This window comes from Heliconius melpomene, chromosome 9, assembly GCF_056956725.1.
Source record: "Heliconius melpomene rosina isolate 202511_hmr_F chromosome 9, ASM5695672v1, whole genome shotgun sequence".
NCBI lineage: Eukaryota > Metazoa > Arthropoda > Insecta > Lepidoptera > Nymphalidae > Heliconius > Heliconius melpomene.
Window position 1 is genome coordinate 3,902,643 of NC_140397.1, and position 24,055 is coordinate 3,926,697.

At 30.4% G+C, this 24,055-nt stretch overlaps 4 protein-coding genes across 5 annotated transcripts; all 4 read left to right on the forward strand.

The window, feature by feature from the left end:
• The first annotated feature begins 6,714 nt into the window (after nt 1–6,714).
• Cipc (Clock interacting protein circadian) lies at nt 6,715–12,390 on the forward strand. Its single transcript, XM_085190323.1, has 2 exons — nt 6,715–6,877; nt 10,677–12,390. The coding sequence occupies exons 1-2, from the start codon at nt 6,844–6,846 to the stop codon at nt 11,045–11,047; spliced, it is 405 nt and encodes a 134-aa protein (XP_085046449.1). The 5' UTR covers nt 6,715–6,843; the 3' UTR covers nt 11,048–12,390.
• A 1,495-nt stretch (nt 12,391–13,885) lies between these two features.
• Nucleotides 13,886–15,288, forward strand: LOC146536234 (D-aminoacyl-tRNA deacylase-like). Its single transcript, XM_085189779.1, has 5 exons — nt 13,886–14,055; nt 14,127–14,217; nt 14,383–14,509; nt 14,627–14,735; nt 15,121–15,288. The coding sequence occupies exons 1-5, from the start codon at nt 14,013–14,015 to the stop codon at nt 15,285–15,287; spliced, it is 537 nt and encodes a 178-aa protein (XP_085045905.1). The 5' UTR covers nt 13,886–14,012; the 3' UTR covers nt 15,288.
• Nucleotides 15,289–15,963: 675 nt separating this feature from the next.
• LOC146536235 (D-aminoacyl-tRNA deacylase-like) lies at nt 15,964–21,126 on the forward strand. Of its 2 annotated transcripts, XM_085189783.1 has the most exons (6): nt 15,964–16,139; nt 16,229–16,319; nt 16,407–16,515; nt 16,819–16,927; nt 17,095–17,191; nt 21,017–21,126. In XM_085189783.1, coding segments are annotated over exons 1-6 (450 nt in total). In that variant the 5' UTR covers nt 15,964–16,096; the 3' UTR covers nt 21,018–21,126. The 2 variants fall into 2 exon arrangements, with proteins under 2 accessions (XP_085045909.1, XP_085045908.1); XM_085189782.1 differs by lacking the exon at nt 21,017–21,126 and having other exon boundaries at nt 15,969–16,139; nt 17,095–17,229.
• Nucleotides 21,127–22,675: 1,549 nt separating this feature from the next.
• On the forward strand, nt 22,676–23,458 carry LOC146536236 (uncharacterized). The gene has a single exon (XM_085190523.1). The coding sequence runs from the start codon at nt 22,676–22,678 to the stop codon at nt 23,456–23,458; it is 783 nt and encodes a 260-aa protein (XP_085046649.1).
• Nucleotides 23,459–24,055: the final 597 nt, after the last annotated feature.

Consider the following 24,055-nt stretch of genomic DNA (forward strand, 5'->3'; position numbering starts at 1 on the left):
GTGACAGTCACATGGTTGCTACGAGTGTGCTCAATGAAGTATGTAGTACGTGACTTCCAACGCTTATCAACCACATGTCTATAAACAATTGACTTAAAAACGTTTCTTTTTTTTCTCCGCTATATCCCGCGTATAGCAGGGTAGGCAAAGGGAACCTAGAGTTAAGACACTCCGCTCTCCGAGTGGGAAGCGAAGTGACACTTAACCCCGATGCGTCTCTTATAAACGTATATACTATAAGGAATGCCAGAGAATATATTGTGGGTTCGATTCCCATTCTAGAAAATTCATTCATTCCTTCGCTCTGGTGTGAACATGCAATGCCTCCAGAATTCGGCGGAAAATGGTAACGAAAGTGTCTTGATGAGATCGAACGGATAATACTAGGTTTCCAGGTTCCCTCTGCCTAACCTGCTATGTGTTTAAAAAAATAATGAATTTTTAAATAGACGCTGCGGTGGTACTTCTAATATAACGTTGATAGTAGATTCAATTATAGCTTAAAGAAAAAAATGATATTTTTATTATTATATTTTGCTGCTATCAATAATATTTTTTTCACAACCGAATTGAATATTTTATAAATAATTCAACAGTTATAATGAAATATATAATTTATTTAATATTTACCAATTTGACGTCAATTTAGTGTTAGTGTAATTAAATAATTTTTGCAATAATTATTATTTTAAAATACAAAAAATATTGGCAATCTTTTGATTATCCAGAACAAAAAAGGTTTGTAGGTAAAAGCTTTTTATTATCATGTTAAATGTATACCATAAAACATATAATGGTCTTTTTACAATGATGTAAAAAATATATTATTAATTATTATATGTAAATTAATAATATTTAAAAAAAAATACTAATTTACATTTACACAATATGTACATTAAGAGGTACATTTTTTTAAATACTTACACTACCATAATTTTATTATAATTATAATGTCTGAGTCATTATATTTAATAAAAAAACGAGGCAGACAGAGACTAGTGTTAAGACACTACTCTCAAACAGCGTGATGCTAAAAAAAAAGCTATATTTTAGTATCACCCCAGATATTTCAATTCATTAGCGATAGTGACGTTTAATGAGTCGACATAGCGCGGCCGGCGTGTACCAACACGAGGTTGGTGCAGGTCATCGCACGTTGCAGCACGTTGGCGTGCACGCGCGTGCAACGAAGGACGTACTAACAATGGACAAATGATAAACACGCTTCACGCATATTTCTATGGACTATATGCTTTATATTTGAGGCCAGCCGTGGCCTAGAGCATAAGTGTGGCTGTAAATCGATTGGTAGTGGGTTCGATCCCCAATCGAAGGAATGAAATATTTATCTAAATTTCCATTTCTTCGCTCTGGTGGCTAGGCAAAGCGCGGTGTTTAGTTCCGCGAACACGCAATGCCTGCAGAATTCGGCAGGAAGTGATGAACGGAATTTCTTAACACTTTGAGGACGTTGCTAGCTAAAGCTTTTTTAAATTGGTGACGATTTTGCTTCAATAATATATGTTTTTTTTTTGTTAAATGTAATTAATCTAATTATATGTATGTAAACGATAACGGGTTGCAGTTTGTTTCTTAATTTATTCGTCTCTTATCACGTTTTGCATGTATTTAACATTTTACATACATTATGTAAAATACGTTATGTAATTTTACATATACTAGTTGCCTGATCAACATTTAGACTTTTTTGACTCTAGTGTAGGTACCTAAGGTACCAATTACAAGGTACCAAAGTATTTATATAGGAATCTTGACCGGATTCACTGTCGAACATAAATCAAGTATTCGTATGTGTGTTGTCTGTGTCGTTACTTTTATTTTGGAACGCCATAAATAAAGAACAACAACAACAATTACTTTTATTTATATTGTTGTAACTTATTACGAAATTAATATCTATATTTTTAATATTCATTATAATATGTCAGCATTTAAAAAACATTTTAGGCAAATAAATATACGGAAAAGTATTATCAATAATTAACTAAAGCAAAAAAAAAAACTTTATCAAGTTAATTAATCAGTATCTTTGACATTTACAAAAATAAATGTTAAAAAGATTGCTTGGATTGTAGCAAATCTAATATTTTCTAACAAAAAATTGAGTATTTTAAGTAAAAAAAGCCGGACAAGGGCCAGGGCCCCGCCCTGATTTCCGTACAAAAATTGCCTAGCTTAGTCAGAGCCCTTGCATCTGGTCATCATCATGGTATCATTTCTTCCCCCTTTTAAGGCTATTATTGTTTAGGATTTAACCACAAATGTATAGTAGTCAGTTTTTTCCCTGAACTAGTACTATCTGTCGTTTTTTTCAGGAAATCATAGATCCTTAGATCTGAGTATATGGTTTGAATTCAATTCGATATCTCCAAGCGTTCCTGAGATAAGTGCTCTTGACAGACAGACGGATGGTATTTCGTTCAAATTTCTCTTAGAGGTTCTGGTGAGCTTAGAGTTTAGGCTATCAGGCACATAAGATAAGTAAATGAGGAAAATGTCAATAATTGAGGAGTATTTCACAAAGTATTTTTTCCCTATTTCCTATAACATATAAAACGGCTTAAGTAAATTATCCAACTTTCATATATTTATTGCATCATATTACGTGGGCAGGGAGCACCCCACCCAGCATCCCCTCTTTATATTTATAGAATGAACTGCGGGTCCAGTAAATCAATAGAAGCTGAGCTTCGCAACCAAAACGAAAATCTGGTTCATTTGCATCATAAAAACCTATATGGTAGGTAATGTTAATACTAGATATTGCTAATATATCATCTAAATTCTAAATTATAAAAAAATATCTAAGAGACATACAAGGGTTCTCACGCGGATAAATATTAATGTGTGTGTGTTTTTTTTCGTTTTTTTATAAAATCGTGGTTTCCCAAAGCACAAATTATCTCAAAATAAACACAAATTGAAAAATAAAGAAATATACAAATAAAATCAGTTTATTCAGAATTCTGGAGGCATTGCGTGTTGAATTCCAGAATTCTGGAGGCATTCGGAACACAACGACCCGCTTTGCCTCGACACCAGAGCTAAGAAATGAAGAAATAAATATTTAATTTCGCGAGTGGGAATCGAACCCACGACCAGTCGCGATTACCGTCACACACTTGAGCCTCTTTACGTAAAATATTGACGCTAGAATCGTTATCTACATACGTCATATAAACGGATATTTCCTTCGTAGTAAAAAGAAATACCATGATAAATAGATGCTGTTTTTTTTATTCTAATGAATTATAGCAAAGACCCTGAGCACGTTATGCGCACGCTCAACGCGGAGAACCACGTGGGGGGCAATGTGGACTTGGAGGTTTTCCATATTTGAATTATTTTATATTACTGGCAGGTACCAACCAGCCAGTATTATCTTACTTTGGACGGATGTAGGATGTTTAAAATAATCTTTTCGATTTTTTGTTTTATTATTAAAAATTTGTGGGTTTTTTTTTGTTATTTTTTTCCAGTTTCATTGGAAACGGCTTAGTCAAACATAATACCTAATATATATTTTTTTCATGTGTTCTATATTTCTTTTTTTTTTTAAGAAATTTGTCAATAATCAATCATTCAATAACAAAAATAATAATTGAGTTATACATTCACCTAAACTCTCTGTATTAGGTTCCGCTGGCTCAGGGAAACCAACGGGATTCCCATTATCGTTATAATCACTTTTATTGTTTTGTAAAATTCACGGTAAATGTTGACATCCATTATATTTTTTCAATAGAAATGTTTTAGCTTCAAGAATTAATATTGTTTAGAATTTTAGATCTGCAAATCGATTGGACTTATTAAATAGTTTGATTTAAATTAGTTTATTATTTTTTAAAAAAGTAAACTCAATTAGAAAGTTAATTAGAAAGTAATCTATAAATATAATAAAATTGTAACTGATCGCTGTCTATACGTGGAAGATATATGGGCAAAGTTATATATTATATAGATACTCCGTTCCCCGTATTCCAGCGAAATTCAAAAGCATTGCGTGCTTAGTGACGGAATTTAACGCCGCGCCTTGGTACCAGAACGAAGAAATTAAAATATTAATAAATAATAGTTAATTCCCCCAAATGAGAATCGAACCCACCCTTGTGCCGTGAGGCCACGACGAGTACAAGTGCTTTAAATTCTTAGATAAATTATTTTCAAATCCTATGCCTTTTTAAACAATGATATGTGAGCTCATAACAAGTGAATCATAAGTCGAGTTGTTATGTCTGCCGTCACAACGTGTTTACATTGATGTACGAATTAAAATGGAGGGTACAATGGTCAACTGAGCACACTGTACATGTTTTTATTTTTTTACGTGTTTCATTAGATATTTATTATAGTTCAAGCCATTAGATTGGTTTTACATTTTTTTTTGTTTATCGTCTCTATTTAGTTTTTTCACCAGAAAATTACTGAATTTTTTAATTGTTGGTTTTTAATTGTGAGACCTGGTTTTAATTCACTCTGTTAACGAAATGAGATAATGAAAACGCTCTATGAAAGTAATCGTTTTATCTGATGAAATTGAACTTAGAACTATCGCCGAAAAGTTAGATATTTCTTAGTCGCACCACAAATATTTTTATATGAAAGTACCCTCGTTTACTATATTAAAAAAGCTTGATGTATATAAAAACATAAATTTCTACATAGTATATGTGTGATACATAATAAACTATCTATCTATATTTAAAATGACTTACCAACAAGTTTCCAACTACAAAGTTGTAGTTAGCAACAAAATACATAATAGTACATAATTTAAATTAGTTTATGCAATTTTAAAATACATAATTAACATTATGATATTTTAAATTTAATATCCTTTGTCTTTGACAATCATTTATTATCATAACATAATATATGTAACATATTACGTGGCATATAAAATATATAGAATTATATATTATAGTTAAAAATAAATATAGAATATAATGATGTTTATTATTTTCAGATATTCTAAAATTAATTTAATCTAAAGATAAAAAGTTCAGTGTAACGTAGCTCTATGTCGGACAGATAGCGGTCCCCGGTAATTCGTGTACACGTGTTGCACCATGCGACGTGCGTACTGCGCCTCTGCTGTGTTACCATTAGAGAAATTACCCTTTTGGATGGGTAATTTTGTATCCCGCATATAGATGGAACCTCTGTTCCCCACTTTTCGCTCAATTTTTCCAGGCATTGGATGTTGATGCGCGGAACTTAACGCCAGAGCGAATAATTGAAAATATTAATAAATAATAACAGAACGAACTACAACCTTCGCGTTACACTCACACTCTTGCATCCTTGCCCCAAGACGACCTCTATATTACAAGTATTAAAATAAATACTCAAATTTTAACCATAATATGCCCATGGAAGAATGCTTTTGTAGTGACTTAAAACGTAACTTAACTTAACTTCACGCTTTATCTCTAACGGGGTAGTCAGAGAGAAAGGAGTGCCAAACGCTACGGTCTCTACATACCTCTTTCGCCTCGTCCACTGTCATCAACCTCTTCATACATGCCCTCCGGGGGATTCCAATGCAGTTTACGTGACCTCCCTCCAATATTTTCGATACTGTATTTTTAAAGGTTAACTGAGGTCTCCCCCTTTATTATTTTTTCTTTTTATTTCTTCTTTATGCCTAAGTTCATTTGTAGAGAAAGGCTATGATAGGCTGTTTCCATTTAACCCATGGTCAGAGTTATTTCCGTGCACTGCAATGTGTCACGTGTCATACACAACTCTTTATTTCCATTCGACCACGAGGGAGAAGCAGCACAGCAAGAGCTTGTTAAAATTAAACCTTAAAATTTTAGAACCATTTAAAATAATTAAATGGTTCTAAAATATCGTGAACTTTATTATCGGAAGTAGAATATTAATTGTATACAAACTTTTAGCGAGTCGTTAGGAATTTTTATTAGAAGTTAACTAATTATAAGTTTAAACGATTGCTAAACGTTTATAACTTTGTACAAAAATATCGTTTTCATGTCAATTTTCAAGTATACTTATTCAACATTTAATTGAATGGTTGTCGCAAAATAAAATACAAAAATATATATAATGAAAGAAAATTTCAATTTTTTTCATATATGTATAATTTAGCGAGGGATCATTGTTAAATTACAAAATAGTATAATTTTTATTTTTCCAAATAAAATAAAAACCAAAATTTAAAATTACATCTAAAATAGATTTTACTTTTGACTCTGTTTTATATTTAATCTTAATATAGTATTTTTTCTTGTTGAAATATGAATCCATTCATACATGTAAATTAATTTACTGCTCTACTCTAATTTAATATTAACGACGATCATAATATTTATGTTTCTCTTCGTGCATAATTATTAACAGATCCCAGTGCTAAAACAATTATTTCTCCACTCTAAGCGAACTTTAACGATAATGCGTGTTGGGTGACGGACTCAAGCTATCTAATTAAAATGCTTAAAATATAGATAATAACATAAATGGGAATCATCATCAACCATCACGTGTTTGAGATTTTATAGTAAATACAATTCCGTCATAGCGTAATTTAAGACATTAAAATTTTCCCGCATAAAAGCATAATAAATAATATTATTGAAAACAAAACGTGATGTTTTGTGGAAATGGTTATTTTCGCATGACAATACAACTTTCCATCTCGCTCTGTGGCGCTTCAGTGTTCACGTCGAGACGGCCCGGGCCTTCGATTTTCAAACCTAGTTCGGAGCTCGAGCGACACACACGTAGTTCAACGCGTTCGATTTTCAAATTTTGTTTTTATTGTGTTTGGCGCCAGCCAGCTGTGTTTAAACGAGGAAAATGTGTGAAAAGAGGATTAGGAAAATAAAAAAAGGTAAGCTTTTATTGTAATTTGGCGTGGGAATAAATAGATAGAGCCATAGCAACTTGAGGCACTGACCTACCGCAATGGAGAAATTAAATAATTGTTGATAGATATGCTTATTATTATTATGAAGGTAATGCAATATTATTATTGAATTATTGTTTAGTTGATATTAAGATTAAATAATTAAATTTTATAAAAAAGAAAATAGTTGACAATTGACTTGATAGTGATTGATAATAAATGTATGTACTATTTTTATACAAAAAAGTATATAATTTCAAATTTAGAAACAATATATATCTTTTAGCAAGTAAAAATTATAACATTTATGAATATAAAAAATATTAATAGGAATAATTTTTTTTTATTGTATCTAAGTATTGCTGGATCCATGTCATGACTATATTAAAAAAAATATAATTTAAAAAACAACGTTTTTTCATAAACAGAAAGCGGTAATTCTGACACCTTACGTGTACGTGTACGTGTTAAGAAAATATAAATGAAGAACAGAGTGGCTAATCACTAGTTTTGTCTGCCAAAACACTATGAAAATGCAAAGAAAACAAGACATGAAAATAGCATTTCTGGTTTTGTAGTTTGATTAACAATTAAAAATCAAATATACATACTTTTAAATTATAATTGACAACAATTCTTAAAGAATGTATCTACAAGCATTTTCTTTATTTCATGAGAAGAGTTAATGTCTATGCAATAGTTCATAATTTGTGTTACGTACATTTTATCTGTGGTCGTGTGCTGTGAGGTGTTTAAGACAATAAAGTAAAAAATTATATATAAAATTAATATTTAGTAATTGTGAATAGCAGTCAAAATAACTTTTCTCTATATATTTTTAAAGCTTTACTTTTTAATGACTTATTCACTACTAATAATATAATCGCTCTGCTAACAAGCAAAAAGCTCTGATTAAAAGTGGCGTTAAGTTCCACCACTCAACACGCAATGCCTCCAGAATTCGGAGGAAGGTAAGCAACAGAAGTTTTTTAATGAGAACGCACATTTAATAAACAAACCTTTATTATGTATGTTGATTTAGAACAATCATTCAGTTTTAGGAATATATAAAAACAATAGTAACAGTTTATTAAAATTTAAGCCTATTTTTCATTTTATTAAAATTAGGCTCTCTTATGAAATGGTTCTTCAGAATTGTATCTATAGATTATACATATAGTTTAGTACGTAAGATGTCAGCCATTGATAGAGTTAGGTCATTCACCTAGCTACATATATACGCAGCTAGACTAACACTTTCTAAACAAATCAAGACCGTTAATGTGCTAAAGTATGTAATATAATGATTTTATTATTTAGACTTGTTAAAACGTCTTAAATTTTTAATATGGTCTTACATTTTTAAACTATTTACTAGATATATAAAGCATATACTTAGATAATAAAATACAAATGGAATTTCCCTAAGCTGAAATAATTTTGAAAGGTACTAAATTACGTAAAATACCAGTAATAACTAATTTCTTTTATTTATTTATGTTCATATCAATTTGTGACGTTATTTTGACGTTAGTGCTTAAAAATGTAAGAAAAAACTCAACTGGTTTTGTTTATATCTAAACTTTTCATTACTCAACTTTTCCTTAATGTATTCTTGGTACATAAGTAGTACAGATTATAATAAAGAAAAATGTTTATTTATAACCTAGTAGGTACATTTTAACAAAAAATATATTAAGTTATTTTATCTTTAGGTACTAATCGTCAAGAACTAGCGGAATATTATGAATAAACTCTCTGTTCTTCATTCTCCGTAATAATAATATATTGACGCACGCAACGGGATTGAGATTCCATTTAATTTTTTCTTAATTTTAAGCATTGTTTTTATTTGTTCGTAAATGTGCAAACATTCATAAATATTTCCTGAAGTAAAATTTCGAGTTAATAAACTCATAGTTCCTAATAAGGAATTTACATATTATACATATACCTAGTGTTGGTACTGAAATCTGAATATTTACTTTAAGACCTTATTTTTATTTTTATTCATTACAAAAGCTTTACATATGAAAGCTTCAATTATAATTAATTTGATATTAAATTATCGAATACAGTCAGAGAGATAGTCGGTTGGACTCTATTTCGAGGACATGAATTAATTAATATTTTCTTTTCCTATCTCTGCTTTCGAGGCAAACCGCCGCGTTGAGTTACGCCACTCAATACTTGCCTAATAATGCCTCCAGAATTCGGATTCATATGAGCGAAATACAGCATTAAGCTAAAAAAAATATAAAATATTTTTGTGCCAGTATTTAAGTGTATCACGGCCATTATTATGAATATTTATTCGGTACATTTGTGTTTATAACGCCACTTACCGAGTATATATACACGTGATGCTTCAATTTCCATTTTAACTGTTTCCTTTATAAATATTTATTATTTAGAATAATTTTGACTTATCATCTACATTCATTTGTATTATATCGACAATATTATATTTCAATTTAAGGCAATACGATTTTTTTTCTATATGTAAATACGGTTCACGCTGTATACCTCACACAGGAGGGTACGCAGAGGGTACCTAGTGTTAAAACACTAGCTTTTCTATATAAAATTGGATATTCTAATCCAATATGCGTAATACGCATTTAAAACATTTATTAAGTCTGACAATTGTCTACAAACAATAGTATTTTTGTATCTTAACGTTTTTTTTATCCGGACTGAAAATACTGCGTAGACGAAACGAAATTCTGTTTTTTTCTATGTTTCATGTTAATATTTAATGAAAATCTTTACATAAAAAGCTAATATGGTCTGGATCTTGTTAAAGTGTAGCATCACTTGATTCAGGAATAATTTATCTTTATATTTTTTTTCTGATTTTGGTAAACGTTTCACCAAAACAACCAACGCTAGTAATAATAAAATAAGGATAATTATAAAGTTAATTATTATAAATTATATATTAATTAAACGTGTCATGCGTGTCACGTGTGCGGCGGTGACAAAAAAAATAACAATTTTCCCCTTTAACATAAAATCAATAATTAATATTTAATTTACTTAATAAAACATATAAATGTTTTAATGAATTACAATGACTTTTATTTATTTACACGTAAGCATAGGTTACATTGGGTACGATAAAAATTTTGTAACAAAAAGCTTCAACAAAGCTCTAAAAATATTTAGTTCTTTTTAGGTTCATAATAAATCCTGTATGTAGCAGAATAGGCAAAGACTATTGAATGGTGGAATTCAACGCCGCACTTTGCCTCGACACCAGAGCGAAGAAATGAAAATATTACATATTTCATTTCAACGAGTGACCACCAAACCCACAACCTGTCCCATTAACAGTTGAACCTTGAGCCCCTGCGCCCGACGACTGGCCCCGAAAAATTTTTATTACCATACAAAAATCAATTCACATCATTTAAAAAATAATAACTATACTTATATAGAGATGTTAAAATTCCCGTCGCGCACGTGCCCCAACCACGTTGTTTGTTGGCGGCTGGTTTTTGAACGTATGCGCATATAACGTGACGGCTGCATTCTCATTTAGGATCGTTCGAAACATTATTTATAATTTATTAGTTTTGATTCTCACTATTAATTATTTTAATTTGTTATTGAAAATGTTATTTTGTATTAACGAAATATTAATTATTTGTTCATTATGAAGATGTAATAAAAATACTATAATATAATACAATTTACATAGACGGCAATTTGATCTATTAAGATATTTTTTTTTATAAAGAAGGTGAACACATTTTTTATTTAATTTTTCTTATTGTTTCAGGCTCTCAAGTAACTCGCCTTAGAGAGGCAAGACGCTTGCAAAGAATGCATTGGCTATCTGCACCAGCACCCGTGGAACCCACCACGCCACCACCACCACCCCCTGCCACCGTGGACAAGACCGCCCAAAACAGAGTTATTCTTGAATTAGCATTAAAAACAATAGCACTAATGCAAAAGAACAGGCTAATTCAGCAAAAAATCATCGCTCTACAACGGGAAACTTCTGAATTCGTTGCTGCGGTCATGAGCAATCCAGAAAATAGACGGCGATACTTGGAGCATGTACGGCTTTATACCGCTGGTCTGATCACCCTTGTTCCTTCAGAAGAAGAAAGAAATAAACCACTAAAATTAGAACCTAAATCCTAAACTTATTTCTTTAGAATGTATGAGAGAAAAATTGAGCGAATTTTATTCCTTGGTGATTTATACTATGGATAAGTATATAATTAATGTGATTTTTAGTTTATTTAAGTACTTACTTATTGATGTAGATAAGCATCGGCAAGTCTATTATTTTAGCTTCTAATAATATTTAAAACAGTGTCTTATTTGGAAGAGTTGTGGCTAATTTAGGAACCTTCTTGTTGTAAACTTTTGAGGTTGTTATTAAAGAGGCTGTTCATGTACATATGTATGTATCTAGATTTACGTCTTTGTGATTCTTTGTGTTATTTATTTATTGGAGAATGGCAACACTATAATTTAAAATATATGCGTTTTTAAATATTATAAAAATAATGTAAAATTATACTAAAATATAATATATTATTGTTTGTTTTTACAATCTCTTGTAATATACATTATTATTTATGTAAACTAAGCCTTATTCTACAAATTGTCTATGGTATTTAATCAAAATTATACATTAGGTATACGTACAGCTGAAGAAGCTTAAAAATACTCCTAGTTTTAAATGCTATGGCTAATAACTATATTATATTATGCTAAGGTTTATCATTTTGGTGTTGCAAGTGATGTATTCCTTACTACCTTATATCAAGAAGGATTCTTTTTAGTTATATTTGTTTTAAAAAATTCAAATGTATTTGTTATAGGAAGCATTTAATAGTTACTAGTTCTCTAATTTGCACATGCGCAGTCGACGAGTGTTCATTTTAAAGTTAGATACTGAATTTAGGCAATTCATTTACAAAATTTAATTTGTAAGTATTATCTTGCGAGTTGTGTGTAACTACTGACTATGTTATCCAGTTTCTTATTAGAATTATTAATAATTATTAATTTTGAAATTAAGTTGTATAATATTATAGATTAAATCAAAATAAACAACATAAAATTTCAATAAACATTTCGTTTAAGTTAGATCTACACTTGAGGATTTTGGTTTTATGGAATATTTCATTTGTTTCTAACGATTAAAGTCCAAATATATATCTTTTTTTTATATTGACAGATTATAAATGACATTAGAATGCTTAGAATGTCACTTGTTGTTTTTTTTAATTTAATAGAGTGAAACTTACTATGAACACTCAGATCGTATACGATAAAACCAAATTACTGTCGAGGGTACTATCAGCTATAATTTATACCTTTGTAAAGTATTAATATTGTTAATTATATGCACAACACTCCCTGTGTAACTTTAAGAAAAACTTAAATTACTTACGCTTACAGTTTTTCGGTGTATTATTTAATGTGGGTATATATTTTAGTTGTTTTCCAAATAAACTAGTCTGAATGATTAATTTCTTTCTTTTACTACTTTCTCCTCATTAATTTGATTAAAATATTATAAAATATATTCATAACAATTTATATCTACACATCTGAAGGTATACATCCATGTTTCTAAATTATTACGGTACCTGCATACTAGTTGTCCTTAGTATGGATTGTTATTATTTTTTATAAATGGAATTGGAAACTTAATGGAATTGCAAAGGTCAGATTAATTAACTTACTATTCAAAGTAACTAGTAGTAGTAAGTTTACGGAGTGTCTTAACACTACGTTCCCTGTGCCTGTTGTGTGCGGAATACAGTGTGAGACATAATTTGAAACAATAAAAGAGCTAAAAAAACTCTTTTTTTATCTAAGTCATTAACTTATTATATTCGTAGTAAAATGATATAACGGAAACAAAACTTTTCTTACTAAAATTGTGCAAGTATTATGGTAACTTCAGAGGTGTAACTTTGCTGTCATAAAAATGTAGGCGTTTAGTTAAAAATAAAATAGCGAACTCTACTAACTTTCAAAGGTGCATTATAAATCAATATTTTAACACTGATGTATGCCCTTAATAACTATAACTATAGTAAAACTATCAAAATTACTTTTAAAAAATTGATGTAAATAATTTATATTCGTAAGATAAATTAAAGTTTTTTTATTAATAGCAAATATCATTTAATGTAAAATTTATAGGTCAAAATTCAAAAGGACAAACAATAATATAGTAAAAATAGAAAAAGACATGTATGCTAACAATATACAGCCTCACAATAATTTTAAAACGTATTTACTCAACATTACATAGATGTTATATCACCTTTAATAGGTAGTTTATTAATATCTACTTAGATCAATAAACTATACGTAATAGATGGTTAATTGAAGAAAAGCTGTCAGCTTTTTGCGTAATTTCCACGCTGTATAAATTTATTGAATGTATTATTTTTATATAACTAAAATAATAATTAAGATTTCGATTTTGTTCCAATCATACACGACTAAAGAATTATCTATATATATAAAAGGACTTGTCCTCACTGACTGAGGTAAGACGCACGCACAGCCGTAACCGCTGTACGTAGAAACGTGGAATTTGGACAGATGTTTACTTTCATAATCTGGACATCCACTAAGAAAGGATTTTGAAAAATTTTAACCCTAAAGGGGTGAAATAGGGGTTCAAAGTTTGTATGGAAAAAAAATTAAATCGGCACCGATTTTCATAAAATTTTAAATTTAGATTTTTAAAAGTATTTAATTGAACACGTGTTTCATCGTTTTGTAGAATTCTTCCCCTAAGGGTGCATATAAGGGGTTGAAAGTTTGTATAGATTTTTTTTTAAATCGGCACCAATTTTTATAAAATTTGAAATATGCAAGCGAAGCTGCGCGCGTCCGCTAGTAAGTCTATATAACGATTTACTAGCTCTAGTATATAGATAACAGAGGGCTTATTCGGATGTAGAGTGTATATTTCTATTTATAATGCAAACGTCATCTGCCAATGTCAGTTGTCAAGTGTCAATTGTTAATGTCTTAATCGGAAATACGACTTCTATTTAAAGAAAAAACCTACTAAATAGCTTACTTAATAAATAAATATTATCTCTTTAAACAAATATAATTAATCAAAATGAAAGCTGTAATTCAACGTGTCATGAATGCTAAAGTTGCAGGTAAGCTGTGGGACAAATTAATTATAATTCACAATCACAATCACAATTTTTCATTATACGATTTTTTTTAGTTAACGGAGAAATAGTTAGCAGTATTGGACAGGGAGCATGCGTCTTCATTGGAATTTGTGGTAATGACAATAAAAAGGATATGGAAACATTGTAAGTGCTATGCATTTTATATTTGTACATATTAGAACTAAAGAGAAAATTGACGATAGTCCCTCTTAGAGATCTTTTTCTAAATATTATTTTTCCATTGTACCAAACTTCAAATTTTCTCTATACATGCACATATTTTATCTACAATTTAATCTTTGTTTCTAGTGCTCGAAAAATATTAAGTATTAAACTGTTTGATGATGAAAATGATAAGAAATGGAAGAAGAGCATTGTAGATAAAGATTTTGAACTTCTGTGTGTTAGCCAATTCACATTATATAACACTTGGAAGGTACTGTAAAAGAATAAATTTTCATTATTTATATAGTCAATATTATTGAATAAGTTTACTCTTACTGTCCATTGCAGAAACAGCAGTTTTGTAATTTCCTAATAATATTTAATTTAGGGGAACAAACCTGATTTCCATAATGCAATGCCTTCGGAGAAAGCCAAGGAGTTCTATGATAAACTTATTGAAAGGTTAAAAACCATTTATAAGCCAGAGAAGATAAAAGGTAATTAATCAATTGGTTATAGTATATGCAATGAAGTAATAACTAAAGGCCAATATGTAGTAATGGGACAGTGTCTGACTGTAATTGCAAGGATTGTGAATTTGAGCATTATTAATATTTTTATCATGTTTATTTACCCATTCTGGTAAACAATGACGAGTTCACACAAAACATTGATTTTTACTACACTACATATAATATTTTAAAAATTAAAGGTGAGGAGTGCCTTATCGCTTCATCCATTTTTATTTGTTTAAAATGTAATATTTTCAGTAGTTCAATATTTTACCAAATAATGTTTGAAGAGTAAAATTTAAAAAAATATCAATTAGTTCAACTGTTTATATAATCTGATGTGATTACAAACAATATATTTTAATTTTAGATGGTGTATTTGGTGCCTATATGCAAGTTTCATTACAAAATGATGGACCTGTTACTCTAGAAATTGAAATATCTTCCCAAAATACCAATGAAAAAGGAAACAAAAAGCAAAAAGCTATTGAAGTAACAGATAATAAAGAAAGCAAAATAAATGATTCAAGAGAGTAAATTATTTTTAATTTGATACATTCCAAATAAAGATTAGATATAAAACTAAGGCATTGTAAAAATTACTGACTGTACTGGCTGCATTTGTAGATTCAATCAATTAATGTGGTGTCATGTTATAAATTTCAACACATATTGTTTTTATTAACACTAAGGATGATTTTTTTTTAGAAGATTAAATATAATGCAAATCCATCCAAAAGTACTGACCACTAAATCACATACATTCCTATCGGAGTGAAGAAGTGAAAAATTCATATCCAATGTTCGAATTCTTATTCTCGTGTTTCATTGTTACAATGGCCTCAAATATCGCAATTATATTCTGACAAGATGAATGTGCAAAGTATGAGATAGAATTGAACGACAGTTGAACTTAATTTAACATGTTTTCAGCTGTAAAAGTACATTTTGTATAATTATGCGAACTTGGAATTTGAGCTACTAGGTTGTTTGTACCACCTTTGTTGGTTAAATACACAGACCACATATACCCAAAGGGTAAATGTATTCTGGGCGAGGAATTGAATTGAATTCTTGATATATGGCGTTTCGAACGTGCCAGTTGATTTGGGCGAGTTGAGCACAATTCATTTCGCCAATGTCACGCATAATTATTATAATCTATAGATGATCATGAAAAAAAAAAAAAAAAAAAAATTATCTGGCACGCTCGAAACGCCATATATCGAGAAATCAATCAATCAATCAAAAAAAATTATTGCCTTCAGCCCTGTATGCTACACTTTTTATATGAATGTAGTGGCCCACATAAAACAGATTTATATTGAATTATGAGATAATATAAGATGAAGGCCATTATTCAAAGAGTAAATAATGCGAAAATTATATGTATGTAATTTACTTTATAATTATTATTTTTAATAAATTGCTCACCTACAATAAAAAACTTGTATTAAGTGTATATTTTTACTTTTCAGTAAATGATGATATACCAGTTAGCATAGAAAAAGGAATTTGTGTTTTAGTTGGTGTTTATAAAGATGATACGTTGAAAGATTTAGAATACATGTAAGTGTAAATAAGTGTATGGAATAAATACCTACATTTTTATTTTTATTCATTAATTAACTATAATTTTGATATATAAAATTACAGTGTAAAACTATTTGATGATGATAATGGAAAGAAATGGAAGAAAAGTGTTGTGGATAAAGAGCTGGAAATATTAATAGTTAGTCAGTACACAATTTGCAATGGATGGAAGGTAACTAACATTTTAAATAACTATATGAGTCATTGTGGACTGGTAGACGGTCAAATGCAAGCCTATTCAATATAATAAAAAAGAAAATATGAAAATGTATAATAATTGTAGCATGCAGATTAGTATGTTAGACAATGTATAAATAAGTTAACATAGAAGGATTCAACAGAGTGTCCCTTGCATGTGTCCCACCATGTTTAAATTTTTATGTATAAAAAACACATTAAAAAATGCATAAAGACGGGCAAAATACTTGAAATTATTTTTGCAAAGGTGTAATATATTTTAAATGTTTATTGCCAGGGTAACACACCAGATTTTCACAAAATAATGAATGGAGAGAAGACACAAGAATATTACAACAGTATGATGGAAATGTTAAAAGAAAAATATTCACAAGAAAAAGTTAAAGGTATAACTGAAATTTGATCATTACTGAATTAAATTTGTTTGGGATTCTAAATTATTACCACTTGGGAAACTGATTTTGTTTTATTTTCCAGTTCAAGTAATTTAAAGTGTGTCTTTTAGTTATTTCATACATAACTTAATATAAACCTATAGAAAGTTTATTTTCAGATGGTGTTTTTGGAATATATAGACAGTTATACCTAGAGAATGATGGCCCAGTAACATTTCAAATAGAGTCACCTGTGTCATGTCGTGAAGAAATATGATGAAATAAAAAAAAATAAAAAATAAAATAAAATAAAATTATTTATTTCAGTTCCACATATTATATAGCTACATAGAAAGTAATGAGACCAACCTAGTAAGTAACTAGTATAATACTAGTACTTGTAACAGGAGGCCCCGCTCTTCCATAACACTTCATACATTTGTTATGGAAATAACAACAAAAATAAATGGGATATAATTATAGCTACTGTACAATACAAAGTATATAGAAATTAGAAAACAAACAATAATAATAAATAACTAAATTTATGTATATAGATCAATTTAAGCTAAAATGTGTGCATGTGTTTGTCTGTTCGTGGGTGGTGTGTGGTTGGGTATGTGTGTGTGTGTGTGTGCGTCTGTGTGTGTATGTGTATGTGTAGTGCGAATTCAACGTCGCATCATGGCTTCTATAAAGTCATAATCTAGGTTTCGCAGCCAAGCAGTAAATGGTTTTTTACATTCGAAGAAGTTTAAGGAATATAAGTTTAATATTTTGTTTATTGCATTATATAAACACTTCGACTGGTTTGCAAATTGATGGTTACCAAATTTAGTTTTCATAAGAGGAGTATAAGCTGGGACATACCTCCTTTTGTTAGGTTGCTCCAGGTTGTTTGGAAAAACTACAGCTCTGAACCTTCAAAGCACAATTTAATATATATAGCTTTCGTACAGACAGTAAGTCGCAGCTAGAGTATATACTCTCTGTTGAAAATCTAAAAGGTTTAAAAAACATAACTTTCAGCAAGGATCTTTGTGCTCTTTCTATCTGAAGGAACTTTATTTTAGATGCTCCACCCCATACAGAGATACAATATCCCAATACTGACTGAGCTAAAGCTACGTAGATTTGGATTAGTATTGTTTTATTTGTTACATGTCTCAGATTTTTAAAAACCCATATAAGTTTTCGAATTCTCGTGCTTGTATAGTCTACGTGTGTATGCCATGATAAACGCTGATCTAGCATTACACCAAAGTATTTGGTAGTAGAAACTCTACTCAATATATCGATATCGAAGGGGCACAATCACATACAGAAATATTACTATACGGGGCAGTTGTGCAATTCTAGTATAAAATTAGTTCCGGGTTGAGTTGTACTGTTTATAGTGAAGCAAATGTAGTTAGTTTTGTCTATATTAAGTGTGAGAACATTAGATTTAAGCCAGAGAGACACTTTTGCAAGTCCTATTTCCGCGGTTTGCTTTACCTCGTTCCAAGAAGGACCCGAAAAGACAATTGCAGTGTCGTCTGCGTAAGCAAAAGTTTGACCATTTTTAATATTCATACTTAGCAAGTCATTCACGTAAATTAAAAATAGAGATGGCCCCAACACGCTTCCTTGGGGATACCGAAGCTTACGGGACAGTCGCTACTTGTATATTCACCAATTTTTACTCGCTGTTTCCTGTTACTTAGGTAGTCTTGAAATAATAACAGGGGAGTACCTCTTATACCGACACTTTCAAGTTTTTGCAGCAGAATAGGAGCGGAGACTGTGTCAAAGGCTTTTTTTAGGTCTAGAAAGACGGTTAAGCACTTCTTGCCTTTATCAATACTTTCGGAAATATAAGAAGTTAGTGTCACAATGGCATCTTCAGTACTTTTTTTGCGTCGAAAGCCATACTGTGAATTAGAGATAATATTAAATTTTTCCATATAATTAAGTAGTCTTGAGTTTAGTAGCTTTTCTATAACTTTGGCAATAGATGGTAAAACTGAAATAGGTCTGTAGTTATTAATATTACATTTATCCCCTCCCTTGTGAACTGGTGTTATAATTGATTGTTTTAATATAGTAGGGAAGGTTCCTAGTTTGAAACATAGATTCGCTAAATGACAGATTATTGGGCTAAGGATATGTCTGGCTAATTTTATAAATGTCGTGGGAATGTTATCCCAACCAGGGGCACTATCAGATTTCAAATTCATAATAATGGAATCTATTTCTTTAATGTCCGAATCAAGCAGTACGAAAGAAAACGACGTAGATTTTATAAGAGGTTGAATGTTATTTTCTTTAGTTAATTTTAAAAGTATATTATCTGCAAGCTGTTTTCCGATATTCGCAAAGTAATCGTTAATATAATTCACGGAATCTGTTGGAGTTGGTTTTACATTCAAAAGCCTATCGCAATTTGACATAGAGGGCTTTAAAGGAGTTATGGCTCTAATTTTGTCCCAAAGTTTTTTTAGATTTTTAGTACATGACATTAATTGTTCGCTATCATATTTTCTTTTAGCCTTTTTTATTAAATTGTTGCAATGAGTACGGTATCTTTTAAAAGCAATTGTCATTATTTCACAATCTGGGTTATTTCTTAGCTTTTTTTGCATCTGGTTTCTGTTCCGAATACAACGCAGAATGCCAGGTGTAATCCACGGTTTTATAGAACGATTTTTCTTCGGGATGTGTTTTACATAAGAACTTTCGTTCAATGACTCTGTCACTTTAGAAATAAGCAATTCAGTAAGAAGATTAGGATCTTCACAACGTAACAAAGCTGTTAAATTTTTTTCAGCTAACATCGAAAGAGCCTTGCTGAAATCAGTGAACTTTTTTGTCTTAGGGCATCGATTAACACTACATAGCAGAGAAAGTTTTAATAGAATTGTAGAGTGGTTAATAGTATTAATGACTGCTAAGTATATGTGATGAATATATATTTTTATAAAAAATATAAGCGTGATGCCGTGGTAGTTAACTGTTCCGTAATAAAAATTGGTGTATCCACAGAAGAACGCAGACCGAGCTTTGTGCTTGGCACAAAGTTTATTTTTTTGTTTAATATTAAATGTCTTACATAATCTTATAACTTTATTATTTAACAGAGTCGACGAAGTTTCTACTACGATCGGAGTATTTATTACGTTTTCCTTTTTTAGGCGCACTCTATAGATGTCGCGAATGTCAGATGCGTTTAAGCTACAGTCAATGGTGTTAGATAATGATGTAACCATGTTAATTAAATCTTCTTTGGATTCGTTTACTTGTTTAGGCACATTTTTAATTTCAAAATTTGTTTTACGACTATACCTCTGCATTTCTTCGATCTTATCTTCCAGAACAGTTATATATTTTCTATCCTCCTTAATCTGATGCTCCAAGCCAGTAATTTTTCTCTGAAATTCCTCGTCGAAGTCGAAGCTATGGAGTTTTCTATATTTTTATTAGTAGTTTGGATTTCTTTCAAAAGTGCTAAATTCTTCTTAAATTCTTGGTTTTGACCTGATAACAAACTTGAAATCATATCTTTAATTTCCTCTTTGAAGGATGAAAATTCGACTGAAGAGTCGTCATTCCTTTTTCTTTTATTTCTGGTCGACACAAAGTTAGGAGGAGTGTTATTTTGTCCCAAAGTATTGATATCTGTGTCTGAAAGTGATTTATTTAGAGTATTTTCCATTTTGGAGCACCAGGGTAGTATAAGTGGAGAGGTAATTGCTAACAGTAGAATTCGACAAATGAGGAGCGACTGCAGCTGCCACTTGTTGCTTGAAGATGATCCAATTGCATTAAGGGGCGTAGACAACTCCAAGCAGTAGGGCGGATCCAGCTGCCAGGTGGGGTGTGCGTTTGCACAGATTGGATATTATTAAAAGCAGTATTCACTCACTTTGGGTGGAGTCGAAAGTACCAGGCGAGCAGGAACAAATGTTGCTTATAGTTAAGCTTCTTCAGTTTATGTTCTCCTATTATATGAAGATGAATTTATTCACTCAACTTTTAATTATTTGTTTATTAAACAAATTAACACGGACTTTAGACACGTTTGCACCTTACGGTGGTCCGGGGGGAAGAGGAAAGGAAAGAATGAAATATATTCTGCATTTATCTCACAATTTTGTTCCTAATAATTATTATTTAATTGTTGTTGTAATTTAAGTCATTTCAATATTGAAATAAAATTTTAAGTTCAATAATATTCTTTAATTTAATGTGATTTTAATTTTTTTTTATTTCACAGGCTTTAAACTTTTACGATTCTGTTAAAAAGTTTACACAAAAAAAATAAGTCAGTAGCAAAACTTAATAGTAATTTAACAGCCATTTAATGAGTAGGTAGTATTGTTAAAATGCTAATAGGCTAGTTGTGGCACAGGCAGAAAGTGTGACTCAAAACAGGATAGGTTGTGGGTTCGATTCCCTCGATACGAGGAAATAAAATATTTCATATTTACATTTCTTAGCTCTGATATCGAGGAAAAGCGCGGCGTTGAGTTCTTCCACTCAACACCTGCCTCTCAGAATTCGGCGGAAAATTTAAACTTAAGTCCAAATTTACTTTACTATACTATACGCGTCAATTGGTCCTCTAGTTATTATAAAAAAGAAATAACTATGTAAGGAACATAATATACTAGTAACTATGTAATTTCGCTGAAACTTTACTTTTCAATACCTATGTAAGGATATTGTTTTTAAATTGATATTACAATTAGAATATGAAAGTAATGCAGATTAGTAAATTTATAATTATGTATCTACATAGTTCAAGCGGGCGAAGCGACGAGCGGGTCCCTAGTTTTAATTAATATTATATTTTATATCGCAGATATTATATTTTTGTGTTGTACGTATTTAATAGGTACCTACACTATAATAAAAACATTAGGAATTTAATTTATCTGAAAGTGATTTAAAGTAAGATCTAAAAAAAAATACCTATAATAATTTTAAAAAATACGCAATGTTTAACTTTGCAATGTTTTTGTAAATAAAAAAAAATATTATTATGAAAAAGAGCTCATTCGCATTTCTTAAAATAAGTACTTATTATAAATATTGGATTATATTAAACCGATCTTGTAAATAAGAAATTGATATTTCTGTTTTATAATGTGCTGAAAAAAATATTATCACTTGCCAAATATTTTATACAATGTTCCGAACGCGTCAATAATATTATATTTGAAGGAGCGAGTTTTCGAATCCGGTGTCCTATAGTAGTCTAGAATTCTAGATATGGAATCGGCCCTAGTACAAAAGGTCGTTCCAGCTGCACTTGTTGCGCTTTTCATAAACAAATAAATATAAAATGTTATAGCCAAACAACTTTTTTAATTCTAATTAACTTATTTATACAAATGATCATAAGCCCATGAAATGACCGTATTATTAAAATTATTATGTTTATTTATTCTCCATTCAGTGCAAAATCAATAATCGTTGAAAATAGGTGCATTCAATTCATCATATCACGCTTACCGCGCAGCTTCCATACCAGGAGATCGAAGAACAAAAACTTTTGTTTTGCTTGAATGTATACCATATATAAATGTATTTTAAAAAGTACTTAATATAACTTTGTGAACCGAGAAATTATTGTTATATTAATATAGAAAAAGTGGCCCAAATGGCCCATCTTTCATCGATGGCCATTGATTTCGGGCATTAATTTACCTGTTATTTATTTTTAAATATTATTATAGATAATTGTTATTAATTCTCTTATTCTATTTTTTCTCAATGATGGCCACTTTGAACTCTAACGTAGTAGCAGATGGTGATTCACAAAATAATATTTTTAAAGTGACTATATTGCCACCTTTTTGGGCTGATCGTCCAGCATTGTGGTTTTCTCAAGCGGAGGCGATTTTCGAAACTGCTGGTATTACGCGAGACAGAGCTAAGTACGGTTACGTTCTTAGCCAACTACCGGAGAGATTTGCAGCAGAAGTGGAAGACATTATCACAAATCCTCCCAATGAAGACAGATACAATTATCTTAAGGCGGAATTGATTCGTCGACGAGTTCGCCAGCAGCTGAGCAAGGAGGAACTGGGTGAACGTAAACCTACTCAATTTCTAGCCCATCTACGAGCGATCGCTGGAAATTCACTTCATAACGAAGCGATACTAAAGCAAGTGTTTTTTCGTCGGTTACCATCTCAGATGCAAAATATATTTTCTGGGCACACGGACATTCCATTGGAGAAGTTGGCTTCTTTGGCGGACAGAATTTTGGATGTCTCAAATCAGAACGCGCGGTCACCACCCTCCCCGTCTTCTGAATCAGAGTCATCAGAAAACGACCCTCAAGTGGAGGATTTGACTCATCGCGTTGATTCACTCACTCGCCAAGTATCAATCCTAACTCTAAAACTAATGGAAAACATAACATCTAACAAACCTCAATCTCGTGAGCGCTCTGAAAATGATATTTGTTGGTATCATCGGCGCTGGGAGAATAAGGCGCACAAATGTGTTTTCCCTTGTGGCTGGAATGGATTACCCAAAAGGGATAGGTTTTAGACGTCATGTTACTTAAAAATATATTTATATAACTTCGATGTATCTAATTAGGATAATTCCTTTTATATTTATAGGAAAACAATTTAAAACAAGGCTGCAAGCGACGGCCTAATTTTATTTTTTTAGAAATTTCTGATTTGCACTGCGAATTGTACAACTATAAGTAAAGAAATCTACAACCAAATACGCTTTAATATTATATGTGAAAATAAAGCTTAAAGTTCCTATTTGTTTCTACTCTTAAGCCATTTAGTTTTAGAAAATTTTACATAAATTATTTTAATAAATGTCTTAAAAATGAAAATTACTATTAGAGTGTGATTAATGTGATTATATTTTCCTAGTAATGTAATTTTCCATTTGAATTTTAATATAATGTTAAGAAACTATATCGGGGACATGGTCTCATTAACTAGATCTAAATAATTGTATATTTTTACTATTTAACCTTTATAGTCCGATATTAGCAATGAAATACCTAAAAACTAGGTATAAGATATTTTAGAAACATTTAGATATTTTAATTTAGTTATACTCTAAGAAAATCTATGTCTTAATGAAAATCATTATGTTTTTATATTATTTATTAGGGTACCA

Coding starts and splice junctions, on each gene's coding strand:
- LOC146536234 (XM_085189779.1), top strand. CDS start 14,013: ATGAAAGCTGTAATTCAACGTGTCATGAATGCTAAAGTTGCAG. Junction 14,056..14,126: donor CATGAATGCTAAAGTTGCAG/GTAAGCTGTGGG, acceptor GATTTTTTTTAG/TTAACGGAGAAATAGTTAGC. Junction 14,510..14,626: donor CATTATATAACACTTGGAAG/GTACTGTAAAAG, acceptor TATTTAATTTAG/GGGAACAAACCTGATTTCCA.
- Cipc (XM_085190323.1), top strand. CDS start 6,844: ATGTGTGAAAAGAGGATTAGGAAAATAAAAAAAG. Junction 6,878..10,676: donor GATTAGGAAAATAAAAAAAG/GTAAGCTTTTAT, acceptor TTATTGTTTCAG/GCTCTCAAGTAACTCGCCTT.
- LOC146536236 (XM_085190523.1), top strand. CDS start 22,676: ATGGCCACTTTGAACTCTAACGTAGTAGCAGATGGTGATTCACAAAAT.
- LOC146536235 (XM_085189783.1), top strand. CDS start 16,097: ATGAAGGCCATTATTCAAAGAGTAAATAATGCGAAAATTATAT. Junction 16,320..16,406: donor TTGAAAGATTTAGAATACAT/GTAAGTGTAAAT, acceptor ATAAAATTACAG/TGTAAAACTATTTGATGATG. Junction 16,928..17,094: donor TTCACAAGAAAAAGTTAAAG/GTATAACTGAAA, acceptor GTTTATTTTCAG/ATGGTGTTTTTGGAATATAT.